Genomic DNA, 25,599 nt, shown 5'->3' with positions numbered 1-25,599 from the left:
TTCAAAATAAAAAAAAGTTTTAAGGATTTTTAGGGCATGAATTCCTAGCTACAGTCGAAGAGTTCGCTTTGACTGGAGCTATATACTTGATTTATGGGAGTGCATGTACTGGCCTCTGTCATGTTATGAGGTGAGTGTTTTAATTGCATTTTTATTCTAACCATTTCTTACTTTCAACATGGAATCTGGGCGTGTTATTACGTCAAGACTTAATTCCCAGTAGCAAGCTCTTGCCTACGAAATGCAAAATAATTTCAAAATGTACGCATGAGTCACACACACACACACTGGCAAACCAAAAGAAAACAATTAAAGAGCCACACCAAATTTAAATACATAGAACAAAAACTGCTCATAATCCCATCATGGTTCCCCACAATAATTTTAAATGGTAAATGACTTTGCCCATCAAATACAAAATAGGGTTGGGTACTTTATTTGTTTATTTCCATTCCTTTCTTTTTTTCTGCATCAAGGTTGTTACCAGCAAGTTGTAACTGCTAAGCGTTGATACTGATATCCGACAGAGCTTTGCAAACATTAAATTCATTTCTCATCCAAGAAAATGTTTCATATACCAGAGAAGCTTTATGTTAAAGCTGACGAGAGAGAGAGAGAGAGAGAGAGAGAGAGAGAGAGAGAGAGAGAGAGAGAGAGAGAGAGAGAGAGAGAGAGAGAGAGAGAGAGAGAGAGAGAGAGAGAGAGAGAGAGGGTGGGGTGGGGGGGCAGTAGCAGCAGCAAACAACACTCACAAAAGAAATCTGTTTCACTTCTCTTTTATTATCATCATACAAATTCAACAAAGATAATATGTTTTTTAGGTGAGGATAATTCACAAGTTCCCAAAGCTGCAATGTTCTTAGCATAGGTACAGCATCGGCAATGTATAAGAAGGTGAGGAAGAAAAAAGAGTTTCTCTTTGTCTAAGATCCTCTACCAAATGACCCATACAATACTATTTTATTTGATGACTGTTGTATATGCTGGTGATCATTTGATCTGTAAATAAAACCTGAAGAACAAAGTAACATACCTCTATCTTCTCCAAAAACCGATTTGGAAGAGAGTGGAAAGATAAAGAGACCAAACCACAGATCAGATTCACAACATCCAACACACAACATGTTGTAAGATGGAACATAGAAGAACTCTCAACTCTCCCCAGAGGGACTTTGACTAGGGATTCATACACTGAGTGTTACATATGTACTCCAAATACCAAATAACACCCTGAGTGGAGCTGGCTAAAGTTGCAGTTATACCAAGTTTCCCAAACAGTGGACAGTGAATTCCTGGATTTGCGTCTTAACTACAGTACTGACTTTTTGTTATGAATATAAGAGGACAAGTTAATGTGAAGACAGGATTATTATGTTCAATGTAACCTGACCAGTGTATTCGGTAAACAGAAATGCTTTGTTCCCCTTCCCTTGAGTCATCGAGGCTCAAGGGAAGGGGAACAAAGCATTTGACGATGACGTCAGTTGTCACTCATATGAAATGTTACATGTACATCATTAAATATGTCAATGACACTTGATTCGGGTTCTTTCTTTCTTTATTTGGTGTTTAACGTCAATTTCAACCGTTCAAGGTTATATCGCGACGGGGAAGGGGGGGGGGGGGGGGGGGGGAGGGAATGGGATAGAGCCACTTGTTACTTTCTTTCTTTCTTTATTTGGTGTTTAACGTCGTTTTCAACCACGAAGGTTATATCGCGACGGGGAAAGGGGGGGAGATGGGATAGAGCCACTTGTTAATTGTTTCTTGTTCACAAAAGCACTAATCAAAAAATTGTTCCAGGGGCTTGCAACGTAGTACAATATATGACCTTACTGGGAGAATGCAAGTTTCCAGTACAAAGGACTTAACATTTCTTACATACTGCTTGACTAAAATCTTTACAAACATTGACTATATTCTATACAAGAAACACTTAACAAGGGTAAAAAGAGAAACAGAATCTGTTAGTCGCCTCTTACGACATGCTGGGGAGCATCGGGTAAATTCTTCCCCCTAACCCGTGGGGGGTTTGATTCGGGTTGAGACAGTGTTTTTGGGTAGGAAATGCAGTACTTATTGTGTTCCAAGCTAAAACAAATAAATAATAAAGTGCAGATAATATTTAAATGGTACGGAAAGTTAGTACCACACGTCCTGAACATAAAAGTTATCATTCATTGGTATAAACCATCTTTTGTTTGCTTGTAAATATAAAATGTCCCTGTCAAACAGCTTGGGAAACCTACTATATTTGTGACAAGAGGCTGACTTAAAACGCTGACAAATCACAGCACATGCACACAACCACATAGTTCCACAATTGTTTTATACATAGCATCCATTTAATCTTTTTCCTTCTTTTTTTTTGGCCAAAGAATTATTACTTCCACAACTGCATTTTTACAGCAAAAACAAACAAACTTAAAAAAACAGGATTTGGTTTTGAAAAGCTAACAACCTTTCTTCTCAGAATGTGTAAACTTCACAATGGATTGCTGAGAATACTAAACCAGAGCTGGTAAAATGCTTCTTAGTTTGCCTCAGAAGAGTGAACGTACATTTTGTAGGGCGAATGAAAATTTGAGTTCCCTTGCTCAGCATGAGATCCGTGCTGACTTAAAAGTAATAAAACTTACAGTTCTAGTGTCCGAGGAGTTTCAACAACATAAAGAAAAGCTTTTTATTTGGCTATAAAACGAGCACACATTTCAGCTATACAAATTGAAAATGAAAAGTCAAAACTGAAAGCCTTCCAGAGGGGCAGCTACTTTGAAATACTTGGTCAGCTCTGAAAACATTCAACAAAATCTGTCAAAAATATTTATCACTATAACAAAATATTGTACAGTTTCTGCATTAACTTTCAAAACAACATCATGCAAAAAGCCTTGGAAAACAACAACAGAATGCACCACATAATAAAGGAGTTGGTAATAAACAACAACAACTCAAATTGTAACAGTAAAACCTGTCACAGGTAGCCTTTACTAATTGTGTCAAGCAATTCACCCTGATTCACAGAACATGAGAAAGGAACAACATGCAATATATTGAGAGCAAAAACTTAGTTTCTATCAAATCCAATGTTGCTGACCCCTTTAGTTGATCAATCCAATGTTTGAAAAATACTGAGAAGTTATAATATTACTCTGTACATCAACATATGTTTTTAAGGCTTTAAACACTTGATTAGAAGATCCTATTCTTGATTTTTAGACATGTAATTTGTCAAGTCTGTGACAATTAACCATTTTAAATTTCAGTCACCTCCCGTGACCCTAAAACCAAAGGTACATGTAATAACATTCCAGCATGAAAATGTTAACCCACAACAACAGAGTTGCAACACTGCTTTCAGAACAGAACAAGGTGCTAAGGCTGTACAACAACAACAATCTCATGGAGTGTAGAAAAAGCAAAGAATAGTATGAACATAACATGTTACACGTACTTTTAACTTGATAGAAGGGTTAGCATCTCACAACAGTGATCCAGTGGAACCCCCATTTAAGGACACCCCCCCCCCCCCCCATTTTAAGACTTCTTCCTGATTTCCTCAGATTTTGTAGGTTAAAAGGGGGGGGGGGGGGGGGGGGGTGCTTTGCCCTAATTGTTGAAGCAAACATTCAAGGAATGTTTGAGTTGAAGCCCGTCATGCATTTTCACATGGCCCTCTGAAAATCATCACTATTCCAGAGAGCACTTCTGCCCTTATACAGGCCCAAACGTCTTTTCTCTTTTCAAGAGAAAACAGTCCTACTTGTTTTAAATCCAAGAAAAAATGTCCTTTATTTCTTCAACAGAAAACTTTTCCACTAAAATCCAAGGCTAATCCCTGTTACCCCTACACAGAAAACAGTTCTGCTTTTTAATCCAAGACAAAATGTATTTTCTTCCTTGAAAAGCTACCATTGCTACTTTTATAAGAAGCGACGTTTTTTTTATTACAATATATCTGTTTCCAATCCTTTAACAGGAAACATTTCTACATTAATCCAAATCTGATTCTCTTTTTCCTTTTGGACAGAAATCTGTTTTTGCTAAACTCAGAATAATCCTCTTACCTCTTGGAATTAAAAACATTTCTGCTTTATTCCAAGACCACACTATTTCTTAGTTCCTATTCCTAATACTAATAAGGTGGTTGTTCATACTATCAGTTCAAACAAAATGTATGGTCTTACAACTATCAACCAGTCAATCAAACATGCAAAAGTCACTTTTATGCATCTAAAAAATATTTCAGCAAAGGAAGCATACATTTCCAGATAACCTTGGTTTTATACTTTAACACACACCCCCGCACCACACACACACATCTCTTTTCACTTAATAGCAGTTTCTCATACATTTCTCGGTGGGTTGAAAGTAAAACTCATATCTGAAACATTGGTACAACAAGCTCTCCTTCCTAAAAAAAATCTTGCTTTTTAGCCTCTGAAAAAAGGGGACTAAAACAATTACAAAAGATATGATGTGATATGAACTGAACTGATGTTCATTTCAATATGATCATTCAGGCAGATATTGAATGGAAATTGATGAATTAGGAATCTGTATATAGTGAAATGTACCTGATGAGAGCCCACCCAAGCTATATCAGGAGGGACTTGTGCAAGGTTGTTGCTCAGATCAATTTTTAGTTGGCAAATTTGTCAAAATAGCCAGAAAAGTTTCAACAGTTTTTGGAAGTCAGTGCTTGGTTAACACCTTTCCCTCTTTGAAAAAAAGTGTGCCAGCTCTCCTAAAATAGCAGTCATCAACCGCTGTGAGGAAGACGTTAAAGTGCTCAGTATTCATATTATTTCACAATTTTAATGAAAGGAAATAAGCAGTCAACCATCCGCAACCACCCCTCAAAAGATTTGTGTTCTATGTAAAAACTGTATTAAAAAAGAATGTTCCAACCCAATAAAATTAAAGTTCATCATTTTTGTGACAAAACCAAAAGTCTCAAGCATACATCAGCAATAAAGTTACCATCCTTCTTGTGTGAATGATCAGTTCTGGCTCGTTTTAATTTCATTGCTTTATTATCCCACCGCTGAGAAATTTAGGTCACTTCTTCGCAGTGGAAAGCTAGCAGCAACAAGAGTCACGCTACCTAGGTGTGAGCTTGTTTAGGTATAATCATCAGCACTTCTGACAGAATGACTGAGGTCTATTCTTAGCCACAATCATAACAGGAGGTGGGACATGGACATCAACAGAGTCTGCACATAAAGGTGACCTGTATGCGTCCAGACTTCGAGCCTGTGCAGTGCTTTACCAACTGAGCTACCATGTGAACAGTATTTTTGCAGAATTAATTTGGCATAGGTGTCACTTACGAAATAAAGTCAGCAAAAATGTCCCACCCTGCACAGCGCACAGCTAGGCTGTATATTTTTGTTGTGTGTTCTACATGAGGGATGCTCAGGTATAAGCCTGAACAGAGCTGGGTGGGGCGGGGAGATAGCTCATTCGGTAGCGGCGCTGGCTTTAAAACCATTTGTCACTATTGGCGTGGGTTCGACCCCCACGTTTGGCAAGGGATTCATTTCCTGGAGTCAACTTTGTACGGACGCTTCTCGGTGTCCGAACAACCCCGTGTACACGCATGCGCACGATAAAGATCCAAAGGTCACAGCAAAATTATCAGGCCTTAGAAAACATGCATACACTCACACAGGAAACAGAAAAAAGAAAGAGTCGCGCAATTCTGTTGCTGCACGCTATCCCCAGGGAAAGCAACCCGTATCTACTTGAGGGAATTCCCTAAGGACAATAAGATACACCTGATACCCTCCAAAACCCAAGTAGTTGTTAAGGCTGAGTGAGAGTGACATTTTCTTCAGTAACACGTACAATCTGACACTCATTCTTAATCCACTTGACACAGCCAACAAACAACAAGTATCAGAATCAGCCACTTCCGACAAATTGGAAACTAGGCTACTAAACCACAGCACTAGACAGAATTGATGTCTGAAATCAGGTGAAGACTGGGCGTCCAGTCTTCTAAGTACACATTCACACTGTCACAACAGTCTCTTTAAATCCTGAACACTTGACATACATTTAAATAATCATGGTTTACCTGTACACCCATGGCTTTTCTTGATTAGAGATTAACGCAAAAAAGTGACAAAAAAATCATATTCCTATGTACAAACTAAACTTCTAAAAAGTCTTTCAACAGTGTTTGCCGCCTCTTCTCTGCGATGTCCATCTGGTTTTCCAAATCCTGAAACAAAATGAAAATAACGAAATGACACTAAAGTTGAAAGAACAGAACTTCTTTCTGGATACACATGTGCTGCCTCCTCGTATGTGCTTTTGCTCAGCTTAAAAAAGTGTTCAAGTGTATCTGTTATAATATTTTTATCACTTGCCGAGAGCAAGATATTGGTGACAAATTTATTCACACACAATCTATTCAATTCTATGAAACTTAAGCTTGTGCCAAGGGCCCTGATTTTGACATGTTGCTGTAGCCTTCAAGACAAAAATCTCTATTTCCAGGGGCCTACATTCAATATGACTGTACGTTCTACAGTGTACAAATCATAAAACAGGCTTTCTCTGCAGGACTTACCCCTCTGTGCGTAATTTCTGCACGCTCCACTTTCCAAGACAAGTTTTCCACCTCGGCCTCAAGCTGAGCTTGCTGGTACTCAAACTGAAATAGAGGTGCAAGTCATGAGGGTGGTACGGTGTATCAAAATATATCACCCACTTGGACCTCTACCTCTCCCTCCCAGTTTCAACCTCTCCTCCCCTTGTATTTTCCTCAAAAAGCAACTCTGAAGATGAATTTGACTCACTAAACTCAGCAGTCAAAAGTCAATCTATAACAGTTAGTATAATCAGTTCAATTTGTGCAAGAGATTGTCCTATACATGCATTCATCTGGAGCAGGTAAAATTGGTTCTTTGTTAATTTCATTGCATCAATCCATACTCACCAGTTGTTTTCGGCCACCCTTGTCCATGTAGTAAGCGTAAGGGTAAGTGTACTGCAGGGTATATCGGCACTGAAACAATCAAACATATGATCTCAGATTATCCATTAGGTTTTTCTATTTAAACTGAGGAAAACCAAACCAATAAGCATCAAAATAATAGGACAATAAACAACAAATAGGTTTCAGTTTTCAACTTCATGCTTGACATAACTACTTTTCAATACTTCAGTCGAGCCAAAACCACCTGCCAACCCTTGTGAAGCCTCTAGTGAAACAATTTAAATCTGTTGGTCATTTACAGCGTAGCAAATGGTTTGAAAACAATGTTTGCACGCAGTAATGATATACATTTTTTAAAAGTTTATTTAGAAAGCAGGAACATGATAATGTCCATTAGACAGTGTCTGCAGTGCCACTGTTCAGTGTGGACAATGTTTCATGACCCATAGTCTGACCGATTCACAGGGTGAGAAGCAGAAATGAGTACTAGGACTCAAAAAAAAGATAGAACTATTGCATGCTTTTAATTAGTTCTATGAGCGTAGCAATTTTTAGCTTGGCGTAACAGCTTATCAATTTGTCTAAAAACATAACATACTACCCTGAAAGCGTAACTGTAAATAGCTCAGCTAGTGCCATGTAAAAGCCTAAACAGTTCTGGGATGGTTTACCAGATGGCTCACACACAAGAGCAGGTACAGTTGAACCTGTCTGTAACAATCACCTAAGGAACTGACAAAGAGTGGTCGCTTATGGACAGGTGGTCGCCATGGAAATTCTAATTATATATAAAAACTCCTTTGGGATCATTTTGGGTGGTCATAATGGACAGGTGGTTGCTATCTAGAGGTGGTCACCAAAGGCAGGTTCAACTCTACTTCTGAATCGACTTTTACACATTTATTCCTTACTGCTTGGTTCATTGGCAGAAACTCCCATGTACACTAGCGTTTTTTGCAAGTTTGGGTTTTTACGTGTGTGGCCATTTTTACCCCACCATTTAGTCAATTTTGGGGGAGCTCACCTTTTTAAGAAGGGCAGCAGCGTTTTGCAGGTACTGCCAGTCGATCCAGGTCCCTTCGTTCTCCATGACCTTGACATTGATCCTGGACGTGATCTTCTGAAGCGTCTGTTCTTCCAACTGGAGGCTCTTGGCATGGTTCTCCCACTGAACAATAAGAATGCAATCAATCATAAGCTTCTCACCTTGATTTGTTTAAAAAAAATGGCCACTTTATTCTAGATGTTGCCACAAACTAAAATCCGCAAAGAATTTTTTTTTTTCTGTCTGAGAGAATGACTGACAACTACATGAACTCAGGAGGCCTTCAAAATGTACAGGCTTTTTTGAAGCAATGTAAAAACAGTTTTGCTCACTACTTCAGGTTCGCCCAGGCTTTCACTTGCCATCCCTTCACTTGGACACATACAATAAAATCAACAAACTGACATGCTTCAGAATTGAATTTTCAGAAACTAATTTCTTAAAAGCCAATGAACAGAATTGTTTTCATGAGAAGGGGGGGGGGGGCTGTGCCTGTAAAGATACTACAGTGATTGAATGACGGAGAGACAAAACTTACTCTTTCAAAATAGAAGAGATATTTTTTCAAGGCTTCTCTGGCTTGCACCAGCACAGACTCGTTGGCTATGTTGGGGTTTTCCTTGTAGCGGCTGCACTCATAGTACTCGCTGCCGTGAGATTTCCAGTCTGAAACAAACCACCGCAGACAACTGATGAACTGAACAAAATAACATTTACCGGATGCACATATCACCCATTCTACAGCATGAACTGTGTTTGATGCAAAAATGGGACAAATTGTAATTTGATATTTGCCCTTTGGCACACACGCTATCTAATTTGAACATTATAAGATGTTTGATGGGTTGTTGACAGACCAGCTTTTTTGTCGGTCCGAGGGGGAGCATATCGTCTTTTGTTTCATATTTATTGACCAAGGCCGAAGGCCGCGGTCAATAAATATGAAACAAAAGTCGATATGCCCCCCGTGGACCGACAAAAAAGCTGGTCTGTCAACAAACCACCAAACATCGTTTTTGTCATCATTTTGGTAGTGAGAAAATAAGTGCACAATCAACCCAGGGAGCCATGCTTTGAAACACGGGTTCCGTGCTGATAACCACACGAGTCCCGGTTTGATAACCACTGGCAATCAACGATAGCCGTGGAGCGAGGATTATCAGAATGAGCTGGCGTGTGAAAGCAACTTTCTGTGTTTTTAAGTTCATTAAATGTTGGGATGAATATGTCAGGTTTGAGGATGCACAGTTCTGTAGGTTCATCTCGGTATTCCACCCCTCGGCTTTCTGTTGTAAATATTAAGCTGAGTGATCGAATGTGGAAGCTACGTTTGGTCAAAGGTCACAGAAGATTTGCGTCGTGCAGCGAAGGAAAGAATCGCGATCTTGTTTCCGACTCAGTACCTCTTTGTTTTTCATTAGACCTGTCATTCTGCTTGCTCGGCTTTGTTAGATGTTTGCATATCTTGTTGCTATTTTCTTTGCTTTTATTATTGTTTCTTATTTGTGCTTCGTTTATCGATACGTCTTGTGCACGGGTCAAAATGTGTGTGTCAGGGGTCGTTTTACTTGAACTTGACGTTCGTGTTTCTCCGAACGTCTGTGTATCGAAACACAGATACACGCACTCCATGACTCTGTAAGAAGACAAAACATATCGCTAGGTTTGATTTGTTTTTGATGAATGTATGACCTTTCATGCAGTAGTTTTGTTTTTTGTTTACTTTTGCCAGTTTGCCAGTTCGTTTTTGGAACTTTGCAAAGCAGTGTCGTGTCGTCTGTTTAGGTCTGGGGAAACACCAATGAAAAGAGCCGAAGAATCCCCGAGCGTTTCTATTGGGTATGCTTTTGATTATCCATGTATAACCTGCTTCCTGCAACTATGGTAACCGGGGATTTATTGCCTGGGGAACATGCGATTTATTTGCCAGGTGCTTGTGAATGAAAACTCGTGAAAATGATGACAATAATCTTTTATTCATATGTTCCTAATGTTGCCCTTCTTATACAAAACATGCACAAACACATAAATACCATCACCGTCATCAAATCCTTGAACACTAAATGTAACCTTTCTCCCAGTGTTTGCACATTTTGTTTAAACTCGAACCTCATATTGCGTATTATAGTCATTGCAGACAGTATTGACTAGCAATGTCAAAATCTAATGATACTTTAATTAACTTGAACAAAATACAGATGTGCACATACCTCCCAAACACATCCAGCAGAAGTCAAACTTGCATTTGGAGCATTGCTGCAAAATACAAACAATTGCAATACCACATCATTTCTGGCCTATTCAGATTGAACAAAAAGAGAGAAGAAATGAGAACAAATAATGCAAACTGCAAGAAGAAAAAAGAAAAATTCTAAAGTAACTATTTACATAAATCAGCACAAGAAGGTAACAAAATCTAAATCTACCTGAAATGTGAAAGCACCACAGCGTAAATAAAATTATGACAGTACACACACAAAAACGGTATATTATCTTTGATTTTTTGGGTACACACAATTATAATTTGAAATCATACACTGGAACAAAGAATGCTCAACAGCATTAAAACCGCAGATTCATTCTATCTTTCTCAGTTTAACAAATTTAGATTCATTCTACCTTTCTTAGTTGGGAAATTTATAACCAGGTTTCTGAAACTCAAAAGTTATAGAACTTCTGCACAGGATTACATAACTTACCAGGTTGTGAAGAAAATGGTGTTATTTTCCGCAAAAAAAATTGGTATGCATGTACTTTAGATGTAAAAATAGACAAACAATCCCCCTAAATAATTTTCAGCACGTTACTTGAAAGTCTGTCATGTGACTTATTCCGAATTTCTTTGTATGCGGTCACAATTGTTCAAAATAAGTTTACTACATTATGTTTAATACACCAATGAAAAATATATAAATCCACACCAAAGAAAAAGGTAAATCAGCAACTAATGTCACACCCAAAAGCTGTAAAAAAACCACATACAATGTACTTAAAATACATTGAATTCGTTTTTCGCACACAACAAAACAGATACAAAAACATGAGGGCGATTCAGTGTCTACAAAATGAACTGAAATATTATTCCATCAAGTATTATGTTTGTGCATTTTCACCATAAAACAAGAAGGGCAAAGCCCATACGACTCACATGCTTGACCTTGACCTTTACATGACCTTGACCTTCAGGGTCAAGGTCAAATAACTAAACCTAGCAATGACATCATACACTAAGAACTGCTTTACACATTTTTCCTACCAAAATACATGTGACCTTGACCCAAGGTCAAGGTCATCCAAGGTCATGCAACACAAAGCTGTTAATTCAAGACATAGGAAGTACAATGGTGCTTATTGGCTCTTTCTACCATGAGATACGGTCACTTTTAGTGGTTCACTACCTTATTTTGGTCACATTTCATAAGGGTCAAAGTGACCTTGACCTTGATCATATGTGACCAAATGTGTCTCATGATGAAAGCATAACATGTGCCCCACATAATTTTTAAGTTTGAAACAGTTATCTTCCATAGTTCAGGGTCAAGGTCACTTCAAAATATGTATACAATCCAACTTTGAAGAGCTCCTGTGACCTTGACCTTGAAGCAAGGTAAACCAAACTGGTATCAAAAGATGGGGCTTACTTTGCCCTATATATCATATATAGGTGAGGTATTCAATCTCAAAAACTTCAGAGAAAATGGGAAAAATGTGAAAAATAGCTGTTTTTTAGACAACATTTATGGCCCCTGCGACCTTGACCTTGAAGCAAGGTCAAGATGCTATGTATGTTTTTTGGGGCCTTGTCATCATACACCATCTTGCCAAATTTGGTACTGATAGACTGAATAGTGTCCAAGAAATATCCAACGTTAAAGTTTTCCGGACGGACGGACGTCCGGACGTCCGGACGACTCGGGTGAGTACATAGACTCACTTTTGCTTCGCATGTGAGTCAAAAAGCTCCTGGCAGCTCATCCAAAGAGCAGAACATTTTCCACAAAAAATAAATGCTGGTCATCACTATAACCTACTCAAAGCTGCACAGAAGATGCTGTTGCTCTTATATTGAACTGTAATAAACTCAAAACACAATCTTTTCTTCTCATGTACATTACACAGGTGTCTGGTGTAAAGCGTCTGTACCTTCCAGACTTTCACGACACACAGATCTACGTGTTTAGCAGTTGTTAATTACACATTAACATGCTTCCATTTGAAACTTCGAGGTCTTCATCGGGGATTGACGCCCGAAAAAAGCTAATTGAAGCCCGCCGTCGCGAAGACCAAGAAGTTTCAAATGGAAGCATGTTAATGTTATTGTAATTCAATCTGACGACGATCTCTTTCCTGTTTCCGTGCGGTTGTAAACAGACAGAATTGGTTCTGTTCTGTTCACACACTACTTTCAGGCCACCTACCTGCAAGGGTCAAGTCCCAAGAAATATGTCTCTGTATTCCTATCGTATCACTCTGCTCCTGTTTCGGTTTTTTTCACACACATTTTCCCTTCTTTTTTGACGGGTTTCTGGACAGCAAACTCTAAAACAAATTCTTTTCATCACAAAAGCGATATTTGGAATTGACTGACGTAGTCCGGAAGAATTCATGCATCAACTTACGTCACGTATTCGACGTCATCACTTCGCATACCTTATGGTCTCGGTATTTCGTTGGCCTTCATATTTCCTACTTGTAAAATGACCCTCAAAGCTAACCGAGACTAGTTGAGGCTGTATCAATGCGCCTCGCCAGCAGGTTGTTAATGGATTTTTTAGCGAGTGGTTATCGACAATTAATGACCGGTAATTTTTAATGAGTTGGGGCATTCTGACCAATCACAGGATCTGTTTCATTAAAACGCCAACTTGATTGAATTACAATTACAATTAACTCTTTTAAACTTTAAGACATGTAGATAAATTCTGCTTGGCACATAAAAGTCTGCCTTACAGTTGTACTTTCTCTCTATTGCACAGAACAAAACATTTGCTCTGCAATGAAAAAGTTGCCAAAGTTACTAATTTCATATTGGATGCTGGTATCAACATTTTCAGGAACTATTACAAACTGCAATACACATTTACAACACATTTCAAGTCCCACAACACAAAGTTTATTTACAACAAAGGCACCATACAGCTAGCTGGCCTACTTCAGTGAATTTTTTTTTTAATGTTACTATTGCTCGTACAACACAAAAAAAGTGAACACTACCTATACAAATTGAACCAAAAATGGAGATTTAAAAAAAAATGTTAGCATCGAGGGTCAGGAATCTAAAAGTGCTCTTAGCCTTATTCTGCAAAATATTGTCTGTAATGTCCATTTTCTTCATATCATGGGAACAGATTGTGATACTGATAAGAACAAATGTTGAACATGTCTTGTTCTTGTTGAGTGTATTCTTGCTTAACATTCGCAGAGCCACTTTGTACACAGAAGGTGACTGTCATCCAAATTGGAACAATACATGTACAGTAGTCCCTTCCATTTCCGGCCCTTTCGTGGGCGTGAACCTGCCCGGAGCGGCCAGCTTTCCCATGACTAATGAGTTTTCCTTCTATAATTGACTCTTAATGGCCGTTAACCTGTCTGACGCGGTCAACGGTCACTGATTTTTGCCCTAAGGTGCCCCTCTTACTCGACAGGAGCGGCCACTTAACGGCCACTTGTCACTTTCGCGGGCGAGCGCCTGTGGCTCTCCCCGCCCACCCACCTCCCACCTGCTATCTGGCCGTTAGAAATCAGCAACTGTCCACTTTCTATAACTGTTAACACATGTATCGCCTGTTAATAAAGCTGACGAGTCAAACTCAAGATTGTTTTTGTTTACATTGGAGTGTGAGCGATCGCTGCGTGTTTGTGTTTGTTTGTTTGGTACGTGTGCGAATGAGGTGTGAATGAAGACGTGAGTGATTGTTGAGTGATTATTTGAAGCCTTTGCGTGTGTGTGTGTGACGGTGTGTGTGTGTGTGTGTGTGTGTGTGTGTGTGTGTGTGTGTTGTGTGCACAGACGGCACAGCACGAGCAGACGACATGAATACTTACGCATGCGCAAACTGTAAATACAGACATGCGCATACATGTACATTTACGGCAGTCACTTCCGGATCACAGCTGATGTGAGTTTGAAACACTTGTTTATCTGACACTCAAATACATATATAATAATCCAAACAACACACATAGAAACATACGAAACAATAGCTTAGCCAGGACGATCGAGTTAAACACGCAAATAATTAAGATGTATAAACGAAAGCAAAACTAACAGAGACAATGAATCGGCGGCTCGTGGATGATCGCTTTCTTTTCTTCATGAAAACTTGATCGTGTTTTGGGGTTTTTTTTGGAGGAGGAGGGGGCCTGTAATGAACGGCCACCTGATATTTCAGTTGGCCGCTGTCAGCGTGAGTTCGATCCCAGGTTCGGCGGAAATTTATTTCACAGAGTCAACTTTGTGTGCAGACTCTCTTCGGTGTCCGAACCTCCCCCCGTGTACACTACATTGGGTGTGCACGTTAAAGATCCCACGATTGACAAAAGGGTCTTTCCTGGCAAAATTGCTTAGGCACAGTTAATAATTGTCTACCTATACCCGTGTGACTTGGAATAATAGGCCGTGAAAGGTAAATATGCGCCGAAATGGCTGCAATCTACTGGCCGTATAAAATTTCATCTCACACGGCATCACTGCAGAGCGCCTAGAACTGTACCCACGGAATATGCGCGATATAAGACTCATTGATTGATTGATTGATTGATTTGCGGTCACCTTTGCAATGACTAATGGGTGACCGGATATGGCAGGTACTACTGTACAACTGCTTTCAATCACCCTGCCTTATAGGTAGCAGTACTTTGTCTTCTGTGGGAGAACACGTCTCCCCAGTGAGAGATCAACAGCTATGAAAATGCTCACACATCCAGCGTTTCCATGCCAGATGTAACTGCCATAACAGTTCTGAGATCTGTTGAAATCTGGTGCACACAGTGTTACAATTTTTGAAAGGATAATGTACATCTAAAATTCATATTTCCCAAGTTTCTCTTTCATGGCCTGGGTAGAGGGAAATACAATTCTTGAGTCTGCCCAGCCACCTGAAAAGCTTCCTCATTAAAAATCCTGTAAATGAGTGTAAAAAATGATAACAAAAATCGCATGCATCTCGTTGACTGCAACATCCTTGCTCTGCAAGAGCGGTATAAGACACCGAGTGAAAGCATGAGGTTTCATGCATAATGTTCGGCTTTCCAGAGGAGGTGCTAGACTTTACTCTATACTTACCATGTGATTGCAGCCTCCATTTTTCTCAATGCACACATGGCATTTTGGACAGTGCAAAAGGAAATGACACAACATGAAGGGCCCGGTGTTTGAAAGACACTTACCATATGATTGCATCCGGCACTTTTCTCTATGCACACATGGCAGCTTGGACACTGAAGCAGAAAAATAACACAAACATGAAGATTAAAATGAGGCATAAGAACAATGGTCTGACATATTCCTTCTTATAACGAAGGTCATAAAATCCATCACTGTCAATAGTAAAATACTGGAATTTGCTGCGCCCTATATTTGAAAAAGTGGACATTTTTGCTGTATATGTGAGCATTATGTTGCAGACCTGGGAACCCCCGTTTTGCACTTTGAGTATTCTCAAACAAACTTGGTGTATTTTCAGAAAAATGAGCGTACTCCACACACCGTTTGCACATCCATGATTAAAACATGCCTCATGCGCGTCCGTCACACCGTTAATTAAGTTTACCTATACATTTAAAACAAATGCTTTTTTCAATTTTTACTGACAAAAACTGTACCGTATTTGACGGACTACAAGCCGCGACTTTAAAAAAAAAAAATCGCATTGCGGCTTATAAAAAGATGCGGCTAAAACGTTACCTAAACTTGAATAGCATTCACCTAATCGAAGTCGCCGCGGATTTTCATTTCGCTCGATTAGCGATTACCGGTACTTTATTAGCTCTCTACTCAAGACTCGGCGCTTTTCTCTTTCTTTCGCGAATCTTCGTTTGTCAACAAGTCGTCGTGACAAACGTACAGAGAAACACCGGATGTATGAGAATCTCGCGCGTGCGAGATTTCGTTTTTTTGTGTCTCGTGATAGTTGGAAGGAGCGAGAGCAGCCATGTTGTGTTTTCGTCTGCTCGAAATGTGCGCAAAAGTCGTAAATCATCCCAAATAATGCTTATTCCGGGCGGGACTACATGTGTGTGTTGGTTACAAATTGTGTGTGTGATATTTTTCTTCAAACTTTTTCACTTTTCTTCTTTGTTTCACTTGTTTATTCTCGGAGCCGATTTCGCCAAATACCGTACTTTCGTTTGCCTGGTTGTTTTGATTGATTGACACGATCCGATTATATTTTTTTCGACGGCGGCTAATATAGTGATGCAATCATGTGCCAAAATACTGGATTGGCTTCGGGATGGGCTTGTAAAGAAAAGTAGTCTAGGAATTTTTCTCGTCGTATTTTTTACCCACTGACCGTACTGAGCGTATTCTCGACAATCATGCGTACAAAATACGGCGAAATCGTATGGGTTCCCAGGTCTGATGTTGTTAACGATAAAATACCTTGGTCAAAAATGACAACCACAAATTTGTGACAATCATGTTACTCCAATTTATGCTCAAATGTTGTAAGTTGGCAGGCTGTAGAAGTACAGTATGAATTAAACAAGTCGCGTAAGGCGAAAATACAACATTTAGTCAAGTAGCTGTCGAACTCACAGAATGAAACTAAACGCAATGCAACGCAGCAAGACCGTATACTCGTAACATCGTCAGTCCACCGCTCACGGCAAAGGCAGTGAAATTGACAAGAAGAGCGGGGTAGTAGTTGCGCTGAGAACGATAGCACGCTTTTCTGTACCTCTCTTCGTTTTAACTTTCTGAGCGTGTTTTTAATCCAAACATATCATATCTATATGTTTTTGGAATCAGGAACCGACAAGGAATAAGATGAAAGTGTTTTTAAATTGATTTCGACAATTTAATTTTGATAATAATTTTTATATATTTAATTTTCAGAGCTTGTTTTTAATCCAAATATAACATATTTATATGTTTTTGGAATCAGCAAATGATGGAGAATAAGATGAACGTAAATTTGGATCGTTTTATAAAAGAAATATTTTTTTTTACAATTTTCAGATTTTTAATGACCAAAGTCATTAATTAATTTTTAAGCCACCACGCTGAAATGCAATACCGAAGTCCGGGCTTCGTCGAACAATACTTGACCAAAATTTCAACCAATTTGGTTGAAAAATGAGGGCGTGACAGTGCCGCCTCAACTTTCACGAAAAGCCGGATATGACGTCATCAAAGACATTTATCAAAAAAATGAAAAAAACGTATGGGGATATCATACCCAGGAACTTTCATGTCAAATTTCATAAAGATCGGTCCAGTAGTTTGGTCTGAATCGCTCTACACGCACGCACGCACACACACACACACACACACACACACACACACACACACATACACCACGACCCTCGTCTCGATTCCCCCCTCGATGTTAAAACATTTAGTCATAACTTGACTAAATGTAAAAAGAAGAGTGCTTGGTGCTCACAAAGCTAAGCCTGGAAGGATTTGCGATTGTTTACAAAAAAAGGAAGGTATCTTTATGCAAAAAAATAAAGGAACAGAAATTAACAGGCAATAAATGTTTATCCGTGTCAGGCTTTTTGTGATTCAATAATATCTGGCTTTCTCGTGACAGACCTCACTTTTTCATAAAAGTTTACCATAAAGGAAGCTGTAACAGCTGACACAAAATACAATCAATTATGATGGATGGAAGCTGTTCTCCCCATGGCAGACTTCAAAAGTTATAAACTAAGTTAGTATTACCCACAGAGACATTTTCATTTCATTTACTTTATTATTCCAATGCTGAGAAAGTTGGGTCGCCTCCTCCCAGTGGAAAGCTAGCAGCAACACGAGTCGCGCTACCCAGAGGTGTGCGTGCAATCAGCCACCTACACTTCTGGCACAATGACCGAGGTCTTTTACGTGCCACTATGGTGACACAGGGGTGGGACATGGAAACCGTCTCTGAGTCTGCACATAAAGCTGACCCGTGTCTGTCCCGGCCTGGATTGGAACCCATGACCCTAGGATCACAAGCCCACCGCACTGCCACCTGAGCCACCCGGCATAGCCAAATACCTGAGCCACCCGGCATAGCCAAATACCTGAGCCACCCGGCATAGCCAAATACCTGAACCACCCGGCATAGCCAAATACCTGAGCCACCCGGCATAGCCAAATACCTGAGCCACCCGGCATAGCCAAATACCTGAGCCACCCGGCATAGCCAAATACCTGAGCCACCCGGCATAGCCAAATACCTGAGCCACCCAGCATAGCCAAATACCTGAGCCACCCGGCATAGCCAAATACCTGAGCCACCCGGCATAGCCAAATACCTGAGCCACCCGGCATAGCCAAATACCTAAGTCGACACCCCTGCCCATGTCATGATGTAAATCTACAGCATGACAGCGACTGCATCAGCAATAGAACGCTGGATAGACTGTTGACGTGCATGCAGACCATTCATGCCCATGATACTTACATCCTTGGTGTGCGCGCTGATGTAGTTGGCTGTCTCCGAGTCGTCAGCACACTTGGTCAGCCACTTCTTTATCACATCACAGTCTGTAGGAGCGTGGTACTCTATACCGCATCGGAAACTTGAAAATACAAAACATTCAGAGATGTTCTTTAGAAACAAAAACAAGGGGAACAAGACAAAATTAATACAAATATGTGGATGGAAAGAATCAAATCAAATCCAAGTTGTACGTGCTTGCATACACTATATCTAAAATGATAAACTCCCTTTCACACGAGCAGCATTAACAAACTATATGTCAAGTAAAAGTGACTAACAATCTTAATGCAGAATACAGTACAATAATTTCACTGCATAAGTATAAAGTATAAAGTTTTCTTGACACGTGTGTAAATAGTTTGAAGACTAAATAAACACATGTGACCTTGCTATCAGGCAATAAAGATGCATTAAACTGCAGCAGCCCCAAAAGCCTGAATAATTGTTTTAAACTGAAAAGGGCTTAACTCACCAGAAAGTTGATTTACAGACAGAGCACTCCACTTTCTTGGCACGAGGTTCTTTGGCATGAATAATTACAGAGCAGTTGGGGCCGGGACAAAACCGCAACTTCGGATGACCCTGATTGGAACAAAAATTGAATTTTACAGTTGAAAAAAAACTTTTCAAGATGGAAGGAAAATCAGTGAAGGCCAAGAGTGTTTACCTAAAAGCAACAGTGCAGGTAATTCAATGAGGAATTTCACTTTTTTGTTTTTTAAAACGTATCATGCAGTAAAACTATACAGCTTTTGCAGAATATTTAGCGGATCTGCATAGTCTTAGAGCTTCATCCTCCATCCCCCTTTCCTGCGTTTTAATTTTAATTTTGAAACAAGTTTTCCCTTGTATACTTTGTGTGAGCGTGCTCATGGACAACCAAGCTGGAAACTATTTTGTAGAGGTTTGTGCTGCGTGAACAGTACAAGAATCACTGGGAAGCACAGTGCATGCTCTATGCACTCACCTTAATGAGATCCATGAAACACAACTTGGAGAACCTGTCTCTCAGTTTGGAGTCTTTCAACACGCTGTACAAGAAATCCTCTGGTACAAGGATCTTGCACTTTTGACCCATGCATTCGATGCCTGAAAAACACAAACAGTGTGAAAATAACACTTACAAGAAGTAATCGCCAGAAAAAAATCCCATTCAGAAATGAAAAATTGAAATCAATAAAATGACAAAGGTAAGAAATCATCTTCTTCTTCATCCAAAGATAAGAAATGAGAAATAACCTTGAAAACTGCCACAGCAAGATTGTTTTCTTTTGCGTGCCTGAGCATTTTACTTTCAGGGTTGGCTTATGATGAGAGTTTTGTGTGCCACACAAAGGCAAAGAAAAAGAGTCAGGTATGAGACTGACCCATTGTAATGCCCTGCTCAATCTGGAAGCGAAAGTGCATGTCCCAGCAGTGAGGACAGAAGAGGTGGCCGCACGTCAGACCCATGAACTTGTCACGGGGGTAGCACTCAGCGCACACCGGACACCCAGGGCTGCTGCCTACAAGCGAATCCTGCTCACGCAAAAAAGTCACAGTACTGGATTAGTTTTACCTAAAATAGTGACTTGCAATATAAATGCACTTTCTGACTAACTGCTAGACGGGCAGTTAATTAGGAACTTGCTCACAGTTACAAACCAAAGTCAGCACCTCAAAAAAATGTGGACACTATGTTTTTTTAAAAATTGTACATTCATGATTCAATTAAGCTACAGAAACACCAGAACATCTTTCTCTAGCCATGCCTTCCTTAGAAAAAGATAAAAATTTAAAATGTCTTAGCAAATGGCATTAAATAACCCCTCCAATTTTCTTGAGGCATATTAAACTGACTACTTTCAGTTTCACATACAAACATCTGGTTTACCAATTCAATCAACCCACCTCCTTCATCTCCTTAGGACAAGAAACGTTGGATTCTGTGAGTAGTTTTCTTTGATCTTGCTGATACCTGAAAACATCATGTGACAGGAGTCAACAAAAGGCTTGACATAGACCTGAAACAACCCCGTGGAAGAGACGTCATATACTGAAAGAAGACCGATCGTTTGAGATTCACTCAATGGGACGGCGAACGCGACAAGGGGCTATATGAGGTTATTGCCAAAGGCTCAAACAACAACTTCATCACTTCAATAGATCACACAAACCATCCTATATTTTCAATACATTTTTATACAGACAGGTGTTGAACACCGAGATCTTTGTAACTACCTTTCCCTAAACATTGAGAAGCAGATCGAGACAATAGAAACATGCTGAGACATAGCACACACTCTCATTTTCAAATCAAAAAAGGGGAACATGTTGTAACCACATAAAGATACAGACTCACCATATGGACTGTGCAGATGAACAAGCCTTGTATACAAACAGACAAGCATGTTCAGGTATTATTATAAACAAAATGCAAGCATGAACCCACCTTTCAATGATATCCTCTCCTTGCCACTGTCCTACATGGAGCAGCATCTTCGCCAGGGATGGGGACATCTGAGGAAAAATTTATAATATTAATAATAATAATAGAACATTTATGTAGCACTTCTCCGCAGCTCAAAGCCCTTATCTGCTGCGTGCACCATGAAAAAGACATACAATCAGGTTGACACGCATACAGCACACACGAGCTAGAAAACACATGTATCTGAGGAACAAAATTATGTCTCTTTACTTTTTACTCTTATATGTATTTACATCCTAAGTATAAAAAACAAGAAGAGCAAACGCTCGATCGAGTCACTTTCGCAGTTCTGAATATTATATGAGGCATCAGATGGACAGGAAGAAATTGCTATTCACAACACAATGAGTCACGTTCACATAAAATTTGAGCCCGGTCACTTTTATAGTTTCCGAGAAAAGCCCAACGTTAAGTTGTGTGTTGCCGAACAGAAAAGGCTAGTTATCTCCCTTGTTTTTCTGATAACGTTCGTAAAAGGCTACAGATGTAAATACTTTGATGTAAAGAATAATCCTACAAAGTTTCAATCACATCCGATGAACTTTGTCAAAGATATAAAATGTCTAATTTTTCCTTTGACGCTGACCTGTGACCTTGAAAAAGGTCAAAGGTCAACGAAACCATCGTTAAAGTGTAGAGGTCATTGGAGGTCACGACTAAACAAAATATGAGCCCGATCGCTTTGATAGTTTCCGAGAAAAGTCCAACGTTAAGGTGGTGTCTACGGACGGCCGGCCGGACGGCCGGCCGGACAGACTAACACTGACCGATTACATAGAGTCACTTTTTCTCAAGTGACTCAAAAATCACCTGTATTTTTCAGAAGGAACCGAAGAATTAGAAATCTACTTTGTAGTTATTTATATTATTATTTTGTCAAGTTGCACACATAAAAACACACTCTCTCTTTCTCTCAAACACTTGACATACCTTAAGTTCTGAACAAAGCCTTTCAACTTCTTCATTCAGCAACCTCTCAGCATCTTCTGTCTGTAGTATAGTGTATTCAAAGTATTCAGGGTCATCAGTCTTCTTTGGTTTGTCGATGTCAAGGTCATCTGTGTTGTCATAGTAGTAATTTGCATATTCATCATCTTCCTCCATGTCCTCGGAATCGGTGGCATCAGATGCCGGATCAGACAGCTGCCGCTTCATGTCTGTCTGTTAGGAGTAACCCTACAAATGCTACAGTTACACTCTGGTGACACTGAACTGTCATTATCACACAGGGACATGTGGTGACATACACACACCTAAATCATCTTAAAACTTAACCCCAAATCACATGAACATTTTGTAAAAACTTTAAACAGCGTCAACAGTTTTCAAAATGGTGTTAATTATAAAATACTTTGAAATAAAATGTTAAATTGGTGATAGAAGTGAATTGTCATAAATCAGACACCAATCCATAAACCTGAAGGCACAGTTACAGTCGTGTAAACTATTTGGGCTCACCATCTCAGATCTGCCCAGTTTCTCACATGGGATAAAGGTCATCCCTCCACTCTGACATTTAATGACAATCAACATCCTAACTACTTTCTGTGCAGAATGTGAATTTTTGTTTCGATATTAATTTCTTAGTTAAAAAGCCATTAGTGGTGTTCAATCACCTGCTTTACAAAAAACTTACCTGTGACATGACAGATGCTGAGTTTACCTGAAGCCGTTTTGAGGAACTTCTGTCACTTTAAAAAGAAATACTGAAAAAGAATAAAACTTAGTGATATTTTTGCAAACATTTAATTGAGTTTGGATGTCTTGATTTAAAGGACTGCATGTGCTGAGTGGAAAGTAGTTCCATCTTGAGCGATGCTGTTCCAGTCAAAAATGCATTCTTTTTGTGTTCTTGACAATTTTCAACAAAATAAAACTCGGTTGTCTCCCTATCGAACTCCAACTTCTTACTCCCTCCCCATTATCAGCAGTCACTCACCAGTGTTCTTTGAATGGTCGATCTTTTTCTTTCTCATACTCAGGGATGTTGCCACAAATTCATACCTATAGGACAAATGTCCTGAGCTATTCGGCATCAATAGGACATTTGACTGCTTTCAGACATTTTAATAGGACATTATAATTTTGTGCAAAACACAAAATCATGTGCACACACACATATCAGTATATGCACCACCATTGTGTGCGTAGATTGTTTTATTACTTTTGTTTCAAACAGGACACACACAAAAAAGAAACAAACAAACTAAAAAGCAACCAAAAACTTCAGCCCTCTTACTTTGATTGGCACACAAACTGCATGATTTCCTGACATATTTGACAAAACAGTTTACTTTTTCGATGGTCTCTTTACTGTCAAATTCTAACAAACTAGTACTAAACAGGGTCAGCCATGAATAGTTAACCTTATTAAAAGACCGTCTTTGCGAATTTCCTGTTGTACCGACACCATCTTCAAGTCACGAAACTTTACTTTCCATGATTGTGGAGGTTTCAGCGGCGACACTGTCTCCCGTATACTCCTAACTTTAGTGTGCTGTAGACGGGTGTACGCAAACGGCTCATACCGCAAACGGTTCGGAAAACGCAAGATCTGCACTGCACAACTTCGGTGCACCTGTACGCGAGAGCGCTCGGTCACTTTTTGAAGATTTCTATCATGAAAGGAAAGTTATCAAATAACGCGCTGTCCGAAGGAATGGAGTTCTTATCAGACTATGACCGCGCTCAGTTGAAAACGATAGGACATCTGACCGCCATGCGGCAAAGTGAATCGGACATTTGAGCCTTTTAATCGGTTTATGTCCGATGTCCGACGCCTAATGACATCCCTGCATACTGTTTATATTCCCCCTTCTTTTTGGCAGTTTAGACTTTTCATGTTACTTTGTGATGCGTGCTTGGAATCCTGTGTCTGAATCAGTAGCGAAAGTACAAACTCGGCTACAGCGCGAATGAAAGGCCATAAGCGTGTAACTGTGGGAGCATCTCGTTACTCCCCCGTATCGTTACTCCCCCGGCTCATTACTCCCCCGTGCCTTTTTATTACACTTAAGTAATGCAGTTATTACTTAATTGAATTTTCAAGAGAGAGAGAGAGAGAGAGAGAGAGAGAGAGAGAGAGAGAGAGAGAGAGAGAGAGAGAGAGAGAGAGAGAGAGAGAGAGAGAGAGAGAGAGAGAGAGAGAGAGAGAGAGAGAGAGAGAGCATGTTAAAAGAACTTACAACTGTCAGATCTGCCTGTACATTCGTTTACAGTACATCTTTGAAAAAAAAAGTATATATTTTAAGCAGAAGAGATACGGGGGAGTAACGAGATGCTCAGCTCAGGGAAGAATATTTCATGCCAACTTACTATCACAAGGTTATCCAGTCATTTTCTGTGTACGGGGGAGTAGCGATACGAGGGAGTATCGAGCCGGGGGAGTATCGATACGGGGGAGTAACGAGCTGATCCCGTAACTGTAAGAGGTAGAATTAGGAGCCTCGTTCTCTTTAATAGAACAAGACACTGTTTTTGCAGACGACAGGAGTTCCTGCATAAGCTGTGATTAGGCTTTGAAACTCAAAAGTACAAGCTAAAGTTGTTTTGCATTTGAACTGAATTTTGGCTGGCCCGCCTGGCCAAACACCGTCAGACGGTTTCTACAAGCCAATTGGATTTTTTACTAGCTCCTGGTGGTTGATTTCCCCATCCCTGTTGATCTTTCTCTATTGCAATTTTTGCATCACATTCACAGTTCACACCTCAAAGACCTAGATCGTGTGGGGTTTTTTTTTTTGGGGGGGGGTTTCATGACCGGTTAGTTAAAACAAAATATGTTTAAAAGACAAAGCCTTACTTCTGTACATTAACAGTTAGTTAATGATAAAAAAAACTTGATGTATCGTAAACTTGCAACGCTGACGGCTGAGTTAATACAAATGTTTGGCAAATGTTGCAACAGCTCAAACTCAAAACAGATTGCACAGACGACATGATGCCGTTTGATCCAACGGCAGAAGTGTCAACATAGTCATTTTCAAAGCCTAACATGTAAAATCATCCCGACATCTTTAAGTCGCGAAGGAAAGTAAGCTACTCATAAATTAGTCATCAAAACCAGGAACACGGACTGAACTTAGGGTCCTTCTTGCAACAAAATGGAGTCTAATGTGGGCTTTCTCGCGTCTTTTCGCTTTCATCAAAACAGCCAAGTATATGAGATATATCTCCAGTTATTTCTCCAAGTAATAGTACAACAGCCACAAGTACTCTTAAGTACTCTAAACCCAGAATAACACTTACTTAGTTGATCTGTGACTATGTTTTGGTTTCTCACCAACAAAGACCTTTCATTGCGGAAGTGACGTAAAATCGTACATTTATTTTATTTTCAGCACAAGAAAAATGTAAATTTCTTTCCAAACAAAACAAACACATTTTAATCAGAAGGTGACAGCATACATAAATAACAGAAAAATCATCTGCAGTTTCCTTTGTTTTATTTGCAGTCCTTTTTAATTTAATTTCTCTC

At 39.6% G+C, this 25,599-nt stretch overlaps 1 protein-coding gene across 1 annotated transcript; it reads right to left on the bottom strand.

Annotated features, from left to right (window-relative positions):
- Window positions 1–760: 760 nt before the first annotated feature.
- LOC138964154 (potential E3 ubiquitin-protein ligase ariadne-2-like) lies at window positions 761–25,439 on the bottom strand. The gene is made up of 16 exons (XM_070336041.1): window positions 25,371–25,439; window positions 22,759–22,828; window positions 22,053–22,283; window positions 21,084–21,151; window positions 20,543–20,609; window positions 20,020–20,170; window positions 19,620–19,741; window positions 19,125–19,234; window positions 18,614–18,731; window positions 15,387–15,437; window positions 10,205–10,250; window positions 8,533–8,660; window positions 7,974–8,117; window positions 6,950–7,018; window positions 6,581–6,664; window positions 761–6,229 (listed from the first exon to the last, which is right to left on the bottom strand). The coding sequence occupies exons 2-16, from the start codon at window positions 22,765–22,767 to the stop codon at window positions 6,158–6,160; spliced, it is 1,470 nt and encodes a 489-aa protein (XP_070192142.1). The 5' UTR covers window positions 22,768–22,828; window positions 25,371–25,439; the 3' UTR covers window positions 761–6,157.
- Between the last annotated feature and the right edge of the window lie 160 nt (window positions 25,440–25,599).

The sequence above is a fragment of the Littorina saxatilis genome, linkage group LG4 (genome assembly GCF_037325665.1).
Source record: "Littorina saxatilis isolate snail1 linkage group LG4, US_GU_Lsax_2.0, whole genome shotgun sequence".
Taxonomy (NCBI): domain Eukaryota; kingdom Metazoa; phylum Mollusca; class Gastropoda; order Littorinimorpha; family Littorinidae; genus Littorina; species Littorina saxatilis.
Note: the sequence above shows the minus strand (reverse complement) of the source record. Positions and strands in the feature narration are given on the sequence as shown.